At 32.8% G+C, this 14726-nt stretch overlaps 1 protein-coding gene across 6 annotated transcripts in view; it reads left to right on the top strand.

Moving 5' to 3' along the window:
* Positions 1 to 14726, top strand: part of CSMD3 (CUB and Sushi multiple domains 3) — a 1287556-nt gene that overhangs the window by 1158468 nt on the left and 114362 nt on the right. For all 6 annotated transcript variants that reach the window (XM_021942876.2, XM_031650139.1, XM_031650136.1 and 3 more), the window contains 3 exons: positions 5205 to 5323; positions 6495 to 6564; positions 11279 to 11395. In XM_021942876.2, coding sequence (XP_021798568.2) covers positions 5205 to 5323; positions 6495 to 6564; positions 11279 to 11395 — 306 coding nt within the window. The remainder of the gene's footprint in view (positions 1 to 5204; positions 5324 to 6494; positions 6565 to 11278; positions 11396 to 14726) is intronic.

Raw genomic sequence — 14726 nt, 5'->3', positions numbered from 1 at the left:
CTTTATTCCCGCTCTTTACTGACTGACTTTCTAATCTAATCAAAACTCTATCAAGTCACTGCTTTTATGGCATTTTCTATTGTTAAATGTCATCCAGTTTGGCATGATTTAAGCTACTCTAACCATTGTGTTATTAGATAGCTTTCATTTGCCTAATTAGGCATTAATATTTACTAAGAAATAATCTAGATATAGGGATATACTCTCTTTCTTATATTATTCATTCATTCATATAAGTAATGTTTATTGAGTACCTCCTCAAGACGTTGTGCTTTAGTGGCCTTTCTGGAGCTTTCGTTCTCAGATGGGAGATAAATATTGAACAATTAATTGCACAATTATTTATTTATTGTCAGTTTGTGTTAAGTGTCCAAAAAGTACTACAGAGTGGTGCTACAAGAATATCTATCAGAGAGAAATAATCTGGCAGAGGAATGAAGGAATATATATATATAAAGTATTCTCATTCTTTAGGGTTTAGTTTTCAATGCTTTTTTAAAATGAAATCTGCATGTATACAGTATAATGCTGCTGGAATGGTGACCTCTTTTTTTAACCCATTTAAATAGACATTAGATTACCTTGAAAATGTAAATTACAATAATAAACAATGGCCTTTAATGAAGATGAAAAGTTTTTAATAATAATAGTTGCATATTTGAAAAATGTTTTGGTAAAAAAGCAAACATTGGCCGGGCGCGGTGGCTCATGCCTGTAATCCCAGCACTTTGGGAGGCCGAGGCGGGCAGATCGTGAGGTCAGGAGATCGAGACCATCTTGGCTAACACGGTGAAACCCTGTCTCTACTAAAAATACAGAAAAATTAGCCGGGCGTGGTGGCGGGTGCCTGTAGTCTCAGCTACTCGGGAGGCTGAGGCAGGAGAATGGTGTGAACCCAGGAGGCGGAGCTTGCAGTGAGCCCAGATTGTGCCACTGCACTCCAGTCTGGGTGGCAGAGACTGCATCTCAAAAAAAAAAAAAAAAAAAATGGTACTCCTGAAACTTATTCATTGTCATGAGAACAGCATGGGAGAGACTTTCCCCCATGATTTAATTTCCTCCCACCAGGTCCCTCCCACAACACGTGGGAATTCAAGATGAGAATTCCCATGTGTTGTGGGAAGAGACAACATGGGAATTAGAATATGGAGGGGACACAGCCAAACCATATCATTACTCATAGATTTTCAACCCTTGCCCTCCTCTTTCTTTCCCCCACCCAGTAACCCCCAGTGTCTATTGTTTCCATCTTTATCCCCATGTCTACCCAGTGTTTAGCTCCCACTTATAAGTGACAACATGTGGTATTTGGTTTTTTATACCTGCATTAATTCTCCTTGGATAATGGCCTCCAGCTACAGCCACATTCCTGCAAAGGACATGATTTCACTCTTTTTTATGGCTGCATATTATTTAATGGTGTATATATATACCACATTTTCTTTATCCAGTCCATCAGTGATGGGCACCTAGGTTGATTTCATGTCTTTACTACTGTGAACAGTGCTGTGATAAACATACAAGTGCATGTGTCTTTTGGTAGAATTTTTTTTTTTTCCTTTGGTTCTATATCGAGTAATGAGATTGCTGGGTTAAATGGTAGTTCTAAGTTCTTAGAGAAATCTCCAAACTGTTTTCCGTAGTGGCTGAACTAATTTACATTTCCACAAACAGTGTAAAAGCATTCCTTTTTCTCTGCAGCCTTGCCATCATCTGTTTTTTTCTGACTTTTACATCATAGCCATTGTGACTAGTGTGTGATGGTATCTAATTGTGGTTTTGATTTGCTTTTCTCTGGTGATTACTGATGTTGAGCATTTGTTCATGTTTGTTGGTCATTCATATGTCTTCTGAGAAGTGTCTATTCGTGACTTTTGCCCACTTTTTAATGGGGAATTTGTGTTTTGCTTGTTGACTTAAACTAAGTTCCTTATACGTTCTGGATATTAGAGCTTTGTCAGATGCATAGCTTATGAACATTTTCTCCCATTCTGTAGGTTAGTTGTTACTCCTCTAACAGTTTATTTCACTGTGCAGAATAGGTCTTACTTGTCCATTTTTATTTTTGTTGCAATTACTTTTGAGGATGTAGTCATAAATTCATTGCTAAGGCCATTGTCCAGAGTGGTACTTTCTAGATTTTCTTCTAGGATTCCTGAAGTTTGATGTCTTACATTTAAATATCTAATCCATCATGAGTTAGTTTTTGTATTTGGTGAGAGATAGGTGTCTATTTTCATTCTTCTGCATATGGCTAGCCACTTATCCTAGCACCATTTATTAAATAGAGTACTTTCCCCATGGCTTTTTTTCGGTCAACCTTGATGAAAATCAAATTGATGTGGATCTGTGGCTTTATTTCTTAGTTCTGTATTCCACTCCATCCATCATTGTTGTCTGTGTCTGTACCAGTACCATGCTGTTTTGGTTACTGTAGCCTTGTAGTATAGTTTGAAGTAGGCTGTGTGATGACTCTAGCTTTGTTCTTTTTTTGGTTTAGGATTATTTTGGCTATTTGGGCTTTGTTTCAGTTCCATATGAATTTTAGCATAATTTTTTTTCCCAGTTCTGTGAAAAATGATGTTGGTAGTTTGATAGAAATAGCATTGAATCTGTACATTGGTTTGGGAAGTATGGCCATTTTAACGATATTAATTGTTCCAATTCATGAGCATGGAATGTTTTCCCATTGTTTTTTGTCATCTGTGATTTCTTTCAGAAGTGTTTTATAGTTCTCTATGTAAAGATCTTTTACCTCCCTAATAAGATGTATTGCCACGTATTTTATTTGTTTTGCAGCTATTGTGAATGGGATTGCATTCTTAATTTGACTGTCAGCCTGGATGTTGTTGGTCTGTATAAATGCTACTAATTTTTGTACATTGATTAAATATCCTGTCACTTCATCAGTTAATATCTGTTCCGGCGCATTTTGGCAGATTCTTTTTAATTTTTAATTTTTGAGATGGAGTCTCGCCTACCATCAGGCTGGAGTGCAGTGGCCGGATCTCAGCTCACCGCCCAGCCCCGGGTTTATGCTATTCTCCTGCCTCAGCCTCCCGTAGGTAGCTGGGACTACAGGTGCCCACCACTGCCTCGGCTAGTTTTTGTATTTTTAGTAGAGACGGATTTCACCGTATAGCCAGGATTACACTGACCTCAAGGATCATCCCTGCCTCCCAAAGTGCTGGGATTACAGGCTTGAGCCACCGCGCCCAGCTTTTGGCAGATTCTTTATGGTCTTCCAAGTATAAAATCATGTTGTCAGTGAAGAGAGAAAATTTGACTTATTGTTTTCCTTGTTGGATACCTTTTATTTATTTCTCTGGCCTGATTGTTCTGGCTAGGACTTCCAGAAGTATGTTGAGTACAAGTGGTGAGAGTGAACATCCTTTTCTCGTTCCTCTTCTCAAAGTGAATTATCCCAGCTTTTGTCCAATCAGTATTATATTGGCTGTGGGTTTGTCATATATGGCTCTTATTATTTTAAAATGTGTGTCTTTGATGCATAGTTTCTTTAGGGTTTTTATCATTAAGGGATGTTGGATTTTATTGAAAGCTTTTCCTGCATCTCTTGAAATGATCGTATGGTTTTTATTTTTAATTCTATTTACATGGTGAATCACATGTATTGATTTGCATATGTTGAAACAACCTTGCATCCCAAGAAGAATCCTGTTAGATCATGGTGAATTAACTTTTTGATATGCTACTGGAGTTGGTTTGATAGTATTTTGCTGAGGATTTTAGAAACTGTGTTCATCAGGAATATTGTCCTGTATTTTTCTTTTTTTGTTGTGTCTTTGCTGTGTTTTGGTATTAGGATGGTGGTGGCCTTTGTAGAATGAGTTAGGAAAGTCCCTTCTCCTAGATTTTTTGTAAGTTTTGGTAAATTGGTATCAGCTTTGTTTGTATGTTTTGTAGAATTCAGCCATAAATCCATCTGGTCTGGGACTTTGTTTTTATTTTTGGTAGGTTTTTATCTTACTGATTTAATTTTAGAAATCAGTGGTCTGTTCAGGGTTTCAATTTCTCACTAATTCTAACTTGGGAGGTTGTGTGTTTGCAGGGATTTATTCATTGACTCTAGATACAAAACTCTATCTTGGGAGGTTATGTGTTTCCAGGAACTTATTCATTTACTCTAGATAAAGAATAAGTTCTTACCTAATAAAAATAATGAAAGTGTTTTAAATTACATTCTTATCTCCTTATCAGAAAAATAAAATACTGAATTCAAGTAGCACATAATACTTTTCAGGTCTCAATGAGACACCAATTTTTCCCGTTTTTCTCCTTTCTTTCTTTTCTTTTCTTTTTTTTTTTTTTTTTTTTTTTTTTTTTTTTGAGATGAAGTCTCGCTCTGTCACCCAGGCTGGAGTGCAATGACACGATCTTGGCTCACTGCAACGTCCGCCTCTTGGGTTCAAGCAATTCTCCTGCTTTAGCCTCCCGAGTAGGTAGGATTACAGGCACCTGCCACCACACCTGGATAATTTTTCTGTTTTTGGTAGAGATGGGGTTTCACCATGTTGGCCAGGCTGATCTCAAACTCCTGACCGCAAGTGATCCACCCGCCTCAGCCTCCCAAAGTGCTGGGATTACAGGCGTGAGCCACTGTGCTTGGCCTCTCCTTTTTGATTATAATATCTTCAGAGAAAGAAAATTTCTACTTACAACTATATTTTTAAAAATTTAAATATAATAAGAATTACATCAAAATGTACCTCATGAATTTAAAAACTGATTCAGAATAAAAGAAGAAAGAGTTAAGCAAGGAAGATAAAATGGCAAATAATTTTTTTAGTTTTTGCTAAGAATGTTTTTAAAGTATTATTTCATTCTATTATCATAATAAATTCTTTTTAATTTTCATGTAGGAATTTTCTTTTCAGAAATTTTTACTTTTGTTTCACAGTAGAAAACAATTAGGCCTGGAGTTAAAACACGATTTAGGTATATTCACACAGCTAGTTTAATGACTGGTGCTGTAAAAATTTAAAAAGTATAACTTTATAATTGTGTTCAAATGTGCATTGCTCTTAGCATCTACAGTTAAATCTTGTTCACAGAACGTTCTCAACGTCTCAGTGTAGTATCTAGTTTGATAAGACACTGATATTCAATGTTAGCAACTTAATATGCATAACTTAAGCATTTATCACTTGAAAGGTACTTAAATTGTTATCATTAAATATTCTTAGCAATTGGTTTGGATTCCTGTCCTGAACCACAAACTCCTAGCAGTGGAATTAAAATTGGAGACAGATATATGGTTGGAGATGTGGTATCCTTTCAGTGTGATCAAGGATATTCTCTTCAGGTAAGTCTATTTTAAAGTTGTGGTTTTGATTTTCATTGCCCTTTCAGAATATTTTACAAATCAATGATTGATAAGCCATGGGTTTTATGACATTGTTCCTGGTTTGCATCTTAAATCAAAAGGGTGCTCAATTTGTTAATAAAATGTACGCATGAGAAGTATTGCTGGAATGGACTAAATTTATTTTGTTTGGAAGTTAAAAAAACTGATTTTGAGTCAAAATTAGGAAAGTTAGGAAGTCCTTTCTTCTTGATTTTAATTAACTAAATTAAAGTCTTTACTTTTAAAGTAAAAATTAATCTTTACTTTTGTCTCTATTCACATAGGATTGTGAACAACTGAATTCCTGGATTTTTTAGAATTTGAAAATAAAAGGGAATGCTACTTAAAGTACTGAATGACACTTCCATAGCAATACATTTCTCAAATTAGTGAAAATTTACTACAAGTATATTTTGCTAACAAAGTGGATTTGCAATGTATATTCTGATTTTATGTATTTATGTTGATTTTTTTTACTTTTTTTGTTGAGGTTCTCAGGTTTATAATAGCATAAAAATTTCCTTAAAGAATAAACCAATTAAGATAAAAAGTTAAGGCAAACACTATTTCACATATCAAATAAATAAATTCTTCAGAGAAAGCAAAATTAAAAATTAGTAATTTATAGTCTTTAAAGTTGTATCACAAAGTTATAAATCTCGGAAGTACAATCAAATCTTTCAGGACTTTATGTTTCAATAGAAAAGTTAATATACTTTGACTTGTTTTAATATTTTTATGAAACAATTTTAAAATTATTATTTAACCTATTTCACTTTGTGTATTACAGCAATTTATTATAAACCACCATGTATATGACCCTTTCACTTATATAGTCACTGCAGTATCTTAGTAAAACATACTGTGATAGGAAATATTAAAACCACAATTCTAATATGATATGAAGTATTATTTTTTCTACCAATATCATGTAGTTATATTTTACATTTTATCATAGGTGTATATAATCACTTTTCTTTAATCATTCTAAGATTTCCATAAAAGTAAATATGTGTATAAAAATAAAACCATGTACCTAAGCTTGTTTTTATAATAATAATTGACTACACTACAATAAATTTAAACTTTTTATATATGTTTACTGAACCACATCATTTTGTTTATGTAGGGTCACTCTCACATTACATGTATGCCAGGACCTGTAAGAAGATGGAATTATCCAATCCCAATTTGTTTAGGTAAGTTAAAAGACTATAAAGTATTTGTAAGCTTCATCAGATTTTAAAGTTTCATTCTGTATATCATGATTTTCAAATATATAGTTTGCCTTTTACCAGATCTTATGGAAATGACTTTTTGAGGAAGATATTTCACATCTTCCTTTTTTAATTTGAAAATTTTATTTTTATTTATCCTCAACTTCAATATCAATGGATGACTTAAGCTGTAGAAATTAAGAAAAGACTTTAAAAAATTCCTAGAGAGTTTTCTCAGTGTATCCATTGAACAGGAATATAAGTAAATATTCGATTGCTTGCTATTGAGACGGAATTTAGATAAGGAATCTAAAATGTCTAACAAAGGGAGTATGACACCTCATGAAATGTCTTCAGTGGTGACCGCCAGTCAAGGTATGGAATATATTAAAAGGAAACTTGGGTACTTTGAAAGTATAGGCCCACATTTTTGCTGTAACTCGATGCTGCTTCCAAGTTATTTCTAATCATGCTTCCTTTTCTCTTCCTCATTTTTTTGTATTTGTGTGCAACTATTAATATACTGGATTCTAAAGAGTATGAGAAAGTAATGTGAGGTATGATCCCTACCTTTAAAACATTCAATTACCATTTGGAGTACTAGAAATAAAATAAATGAATTTATTATCAAATAATTTAGTGTTAAATTGTATCATTAACTACATGATGGAATTTCAGAAAAGTGAGACTAGTGTTGATTAAAGTATTGGCAAACATATTCAGCTTGTAAGGCTTTCACAGAGTTTTGGATAATAAGTGTAATTAAGACACATGGAGGAAGAAGATGGCTCTTTCTGAATAGGAGAAAGAGCCTAAGTCAAAAAAAAAAAAAAAAAAAAAAAAGTCCATGACTTGTGTGACTTAACCCTGCGCAATGACCGTATCTGTACTATATTCCTCTGTTTGGGCTGCTATAGCAGAATACTCCAGATTAGGTAGTTTAAACAACAGAAATTTATAAATTTATTTTCTCACAGTTCTGGAAGCTAGAAGTTCAAAAACAAGGTGCTAGCAGGTTGGTATCTTCTAAGGGCCTCTCTTGTTGCCTTATAGATGGTATCTCTTGCATGATCTTTGGTTTGTGCACCCGCACTCCTGGTGTCTCTTCCTCTTCTTAAAGGACACCAGTCCTATTGGATTAAGATCCTTGCCTATGACCTCATTTAACCTTAAGTATCTTCATTAAGGCCCTATCTCCAAATACAGTCACATTAGGGGTTAGGACTTCAAAATATAAATTTTGGGGGGACACAATTAATTCCACAACATCTGCGTTCAATGCACACAATTCTTTTCGAAGAGTACTGAAAAATGTTTAAGAATGATGATGTGTTTAATTGGCAAAGTACATTGAAAACACTCAGACTTTAAATTGGATGATTTTTTAAGGGAAGCTTTTAACGTACTATGAATAATTTATAAATGCATATATACCAATTTTAAAATTACCTCACATATATACATGTAATGCATTTTGGAATACTTACATATGCACAGATAACAGTGATTGTAAATATATTGTGTGGTGTGTCTGTGTTTATGTGTATATCCAATTGATTATAAAAGTTGAGAATATAAAAGAGCACAAAGAGTAAAATAAATATGTTTTCTGCTAATATGAAAGCAGAGAGTTTAGATCTTTCATCCATTACCATATTGCTTGTACCTGAAAAGTTTCTCATCTTAAATAGGCATCCAATATATACTGTTTAGTGAACAAATTAATGTAAAGGCTTGGGATACTGTGTGTGTGTGTGTGTGTGTGTGTGTGTGTGTGTATAGAGAGAGTAATGGTTTTCTTTTTGATATTAACGTGTAAGAATTTCTCATACCATATTGTGTTTTTGAAATAAAATTTGAAATGTCAAAAACCACAATTGAAACAAACAAAATTTGAATTTTGATTCTTGACACAGAGCATTGTCTAATTTGTGCAGTTAACTTCTTTTTCATTAAAGGTTTATTTCTTGTCTTTTGATATTATAAATTATATATTTATTTTTTCACATTATGTATTTCATAATTTTATGTTTATTATGAACACATCTCATATTGTAATTAGAGCACAGTTCTAATAGTTTGCTTATAATTTTTCCTAAATAGATTAATTATGTCTCTGAATAGAACTGCTTACATTCTTTCATAAATATTATCAAATTTCTCCATAAGGTTGTACCAATTTAAATACCACTCTAGTATTACAGGACAGTTCCCATTTTGTTATATTGCTTGCATCAATTATTATTATTAAAAAAAATCAATTTTCTCAGTACCATAAGACAGAGTAAAAGAGAAATAAAATATAAAATAGATTTTTTAAAATTACCACTTCTTTTAGTAAATAAAGTATCATCTTGATTAAGTTTACATTTATATTGTAAACTAAATTTTAAAAAATTGTTTTATTATATAATTTTGTATGCTTAGTAAAGATGGGGTTTCACCATTTTGGTCATGCTGCTCTTGAACTCCTGACCTCAGGTGATCCGCCTGCCTCGGCCTACCAATATGTTGGGATTACAGGCATGAGCCACCGTGCCTGGCACATTTTAAATTCCTTTCTACTCTTTTTTTTTTTTTGTATTTTATAACTTCTGAACAATAAGCTTGTACTACATGTGATAGAGTATTAAAGTAATAGCAGTGATACAATAGCAATATTGTAACAAGAAGCTGAAAGCAAGAGGCTGATTTAGAGAATGTCTTAAAACACTAGTCATCAGATAACAAGGCTACAGCCTTGTGAACTGGAAAATAAACCATCTCCCAGATATTTTGATTGAAAGAAGGAAAATTCATGTGAGATTTTAGATATTAGAGACAACTAAGATGAAAAAACAAAAGTTCGTTTTATTTTGGAAGACTAAGCTATGGTTGTCCCTAACAAAAAGAGTGTAATGGGACACAAAAGAGTCTACATAAGCCGCTGATGACACACATAAAATTGTTATTCAAGGCATAGGAGTGTTGAGATTGCAGAGATACTGAGGAAATAGACATGAACAAATTGCTGAAGGCAGATGCATTCTTTGGTATGCTTCTTCATATGTCTCTAATGATTTGTCATTGTTTTTCTTCTGTTGTTGTTATCTCTTTACTCTTTATTCTCTTTTCTTTTTCTCCTTTGGTTTTGGTATTTTTCACCCTGAAAGGAGGGACCATCAATGCAGAGGACAGGAATTCCAGCTCATATTTAAAGTGATAGAAAGTAACAGAATTAGAAGGACAATGAGCAGCTCAAAGACTTGAAATTGTGAAGGCAAGAAAATAAAAGATAGTCCTTGCCTTTTACTCAAATTTCAGAATAAAGCAAAACAAACCTACAAGTGTATTGCCAGAAATATTTTTAAAAATATTTTAATTGACCAAAATATTGTTTTTACAATTCATTAATTATCAGATTTTGTGATGAATATGTATGAACAATTGAATTTAGGAAAATGAACTGGTAAATACTAACTTCGTCGAAAATTGATTTGGTTTAAGAGTGAATTAACCGAGATTTCAGAAGCTTGAAAAAGCGTATGGGCATATCTTTAGAGCTTGATTATAATCAAAAGTTTCATGAAAGGTTTATAAGCAGGTTGACTCCAAGATTATATATTTCTCCCTTGTAAAATCAGCTTGACACATAATTTGTTCCGTTCACATAGCAAAAGTTAGTTGTCAAACTTGTTATTGAATATTGTATAAAACATTGTTAAAATTCCCACTGAATTTGCCTTTAAAATATATAACCTGAGATTTGAGTATCTGCCTGTTGCTACTGTTGGCAAGAAATAATAGGATGCCATTGCAAATAAGTGTTCTATATAGGTAACTTTTGAATTTCATTTGTAGTTATGAAATTCGATTCTTCATCTAACATAATATGATAAAAATGTGCTTTAGAGGGAAGAATAGGTTTCTAAAATGCAATTGCCTTAAATATATGCTCAAGAGTTCTATCTAACTATATTTAAAACCTTGAGTAAATTTCTGGTCTTATAGCTTTTGCTTACCTTATTGATAGTAAACCTGTATCATAGGGATTCCAAAACAAGCACACTTACGAACTCCCTAAATTCTCAAATTTGTGTGCATCTTTTTACGTATTTTTACTTCTCTATTTTTTTTGTCTTGGTTCTTTTAGGATAAAATAAGGCCATATCTAATGTGTAATGTGAAATTCTCAAATATGAATGGAAACTAACATTTTGCTTAAAATTCTTTATTGAGCCTTCTCACAAAAAGAGGAAAAGGAGGGAAGGTTGTGAAAATGATTTCCTCTTGAATACAGTACTTAGAGCTGAAGTGGTTGACTTGATTTTACTCTAAATTATATCATCTTTGGGATGATTCAAAACATTTCTAGGACTACTTGAGAAAGAGAAATAAAGTACCCACTGTGGCAAAGGACATGTCTTTGTTCGTTTACATTCACTGTGCATGATCTGTTACTTTTATGCAATAATTGATTTACTTTGCATTTATTTCTGAGGAAGGAAGGATGATGTCTTCTTACGCTGTTTTAGAAAATCTGTTGTTGATTATATTTAATTACTAGTGTATAGTGAATGAACATTGACAATATTCAAAGTTATATCAAACAGTTTTAACTCAGAGCCTTGAAAATGTGAAATGATTTTAATATGTTTTTTAGGACAGTAAATTATTCCTCTACTCTGGTTTACTTTGGATTTCTGTTATTTTGCAGCTCAGTGTGGTGGTGCTATGTCAGACTTCAGTGGTGTGATCCTCAGTCCTGGGTTTCCTGGAAACTATCCCAGCAGTTTAGATTGCACATGGACAATAAAACTACCCATAGGTTTTGGTATGTGTATTAAAAACACATGAAAGAGCTTTCAATATTTATTAATGTAGCCTTAAAATAAATGTCAATGTTGAATAAGACTTTATACAATCTTCACAAATTTCAGTTTAGTTTAGGAATACATACAGCTATGTAAATTGAAGAGTGAAATTTAAATAATTGTTGCTTAAGTCAAATACATTTCACATGGAGTACTTGGAAAATTGAAGGTATATGGGCATTTTCTATTTTTTACTCTATTTATTTTTTTAATTAACAAATAAAAATGGTACATAAATATCATGTACAACATGATGTTTTGAAATATGTATACATTTTGGAAGAACTAAATCAAGTTAATTAACACATTACCTTGAATTTTTGGGGGGGTGAGAATACTTAAAACCCTCTTGGCAATTTTCAAGAGTGCAATATGTTGTTAATAACTATAGTTACCATGTTGTACAATGAATTTGCTTCTTTTGTGTAACTGAAATTTTGTACCCTTTAACCAACATTTTCTTAATCCCTCTCTCTTACACCCTGGTAACTACTATTCTACTTTCTACTTCTGAGTTCAGTTTTTTCAGATTCCACATGTAAATGAGATCATGTGATATGTCTTTCTGTGCTTAACATAATGCCCTCCAGATTCATCCATATTGTTGTACATGACAGAATTCCCTTGTTTTTTTTTAATGGTTGAATAGTGTTTCACTGTGTATATATACTATATTTTCTTTATCCATTCATCAGATGATGGACACTTAGGTTGACTCCATATCTTGTCCATTGTGAATAATGCTGCAAAAACACAAGACTGAAGATATCTCTTCAAGATTCTGACTTCAATTCTTTTGCACATATACCCAGTGGTAGGATTGTTGGAGCATATGGTAGTTCTATTTCTAATTTTTTTGAGAAACCTCCATATTGTTTCCTATAATGTCTGTACTAATATATATTCCCACCAACAGTGTACAAGGGCATTTTATAATTACATATCGAGATGTATAGATTGAGATAGATAGACAAACTTATACTATTTTTCAGTCACTATGTTATGTATGGATATACTCTGAATTAGGTATGTGTCATAATGATAAATTCAACCTAAATTTTATGTACATTGTTTTTGTAACTCTTTTCTTATTGCTGTAATCAAGTAGTACAGTTATTATATTCTAGTAATCTATTGGATTCAGCCCATTTTCTTTATAAGTAAATCAGATTTTATTTTTAAAAAGTAGTACAAATTTTAAAATATTAGGTTTAAATACAAATCACTATAATACCTTCCTAATTTTAATGTAATAATTCCCAATATTTTAGATATATTACATCATATATCATATTTAATAAATTCTTACCCTTACATCACTAATATACTCTCTTACAGCTTTTGCAGATCCTATGGGTTTATAAATGCACTAAAAGAAGTGCTTGATTGAGGGTACACATGTTCATTAAATCACAGAGACTAGGATGAATAGATACTCATTGAAGCACAAACCAGGTGGTTTTAGAGTAATTAGGAAATTCTGTACTATGTCAGTTATTGAGGACTGAACTTAGGTATCTCACTACCCAGTAAGCATCTGCAACCTCAGAGTATAAAAACATATTTAAATGTTTTATGTAAGTTAACAGATAACTCAGTTTTGACAAATATTTACTGAGTGTATATTATACTCTAGATACTGCTAAGTGCTGGAGATAAAATGTATGCCAATGCAGACTGCATTTTTCTTTAAATAAGTTACAGTCATAATGAAGAGACAGTAAAATGTATTATTTTTATACAGTATAACTAAGGAGCACAGGATTGTACTTAGAATGGACATCAGTCTAGTACAGGAAATGCAGTAAAGTCTTGACAGAGGGAGTGATGCTTGAACATTAGCTTTAAAGATAAGTAAACAGGCCAGGCACGGTGCCTCACGCCTGTAATCCCAGCACTTTGGGAGGCTGATGCGGGCAGATCACAGGAGATTGAGACCATCCTGGCTAACACGGTGAAACCTCGTCTCTACTAAAAATATGAAAAGTTAGCCAGGCATGGTGGCAAGCGCCTGTAGTTGCAGCTACTCGAGAGGCTGAGGCAGGAGAATTGCTTGAACCCGGGAGGCAGAGGTTGCAGTGAGCCAAGATCTTGCCACTGCACTCCAGCCTGCATGATAGAGCAAGACTCTGTCTCAAAAAAAAAAAAAAAAAAAAATTAGCCACACATGGTGGAGCCCACCTATATGTCCCACCTAATCAGAAGGCTGAGGCAGAATGACTGCTTGAGTCCCAGAGTTTGAGTTTACAGTGAGCTATGATCATGCCACTGAGCAGCCTGGGCCACCCTGTCTCTAAAAAATAAATAAATGATTAAATGAAATGAAAAAAACAGAAAAAGGAATTCTAGGTAAACAAGGTGACAAGTAGAAAAATGCAGGTGAGAAAACTAAAAAAAAATTAAGCATGTCTGAATACTGTGTGACTGACTTGAGGTTTTGGGAGAGCAGGGGGTTATTGAGAGAAGGTTGCTGGAGGACTTTCTATTTAGAAATCCTTTTTAGGATCATTTTGGCTAAAATGTGGAAACTCTAAGTTCAAAGTTATAGTGAACTTCTATGTCCATTGATAGAATACTGATGTAAATGAACAACAGATTGAACCAGCATGGCTCTTCCACATGTCTTTCACTAGTCAATGTAGCTTATATAGCTAAATGAATTATTTTAAAACAAATTATTAAAAATAGTTTCAATAGTCTCATTATAACATTATCTTCAATTTCTGGCTAATTTTTGTTTTTGAAAATCAACTTTATTAAAACTTGAATATATATCTCTATAAATGAAAACATAAGACTTTCATATTTGATTACATTTTAATAAGCACACCGTTTTCTTTGAGTTTTGATTAAATCAAATATTAGGTCCAATGTATTTAAATGATATATGAATTTTTTTAAATAAAAAATACATTTCAAGTGGTAAAGAAACATTTGTTCAAGAATGTATGAAACAATTTTTAGAAAGATGCTGTGTAATAAAAGTGCTCAGTTAAAAATAAAAACAAAAAGTGCACATCTTGGGTCTTCACATATTAAGGTAGCATGCTCAAAGTTCTAAGAAGTTAATCTAATTTTATAGAAAGTTGTTTAATATTTTAAACCCTGTTTTAAGTATTTCCAAAACTTATTTGTCCAAGGGACTCTTTAAAAAATCGTTTAGTAACAGGATGTGCATTTACTGGGAGCCCCAGTGTAATTATTAATATCATAAGCCTAAGAGTCTGAATGCCTCGGTTTGCAGTTCAAGCCTACTGGGTCATTGTGTAAACTTTACATGTGTTTTACTTC

This window comes from Papio anubis, chromosome 8, assembly GCF_008728515.1.
Source record: "Papio anubis isolate 15944 chromosome 8, Panubis1.0, whole genome shotgun sequence".
Classification (NCBI taxonomy): domain Eukaryota; kingdom Metazoa; phylum Chordata; class Mammalia; order Primates; family Cercopithecidae; genus Papio; species Papio anubis.
This window is presented reverse-complemented; position numbering and strand designations above follow the sequence as displayed.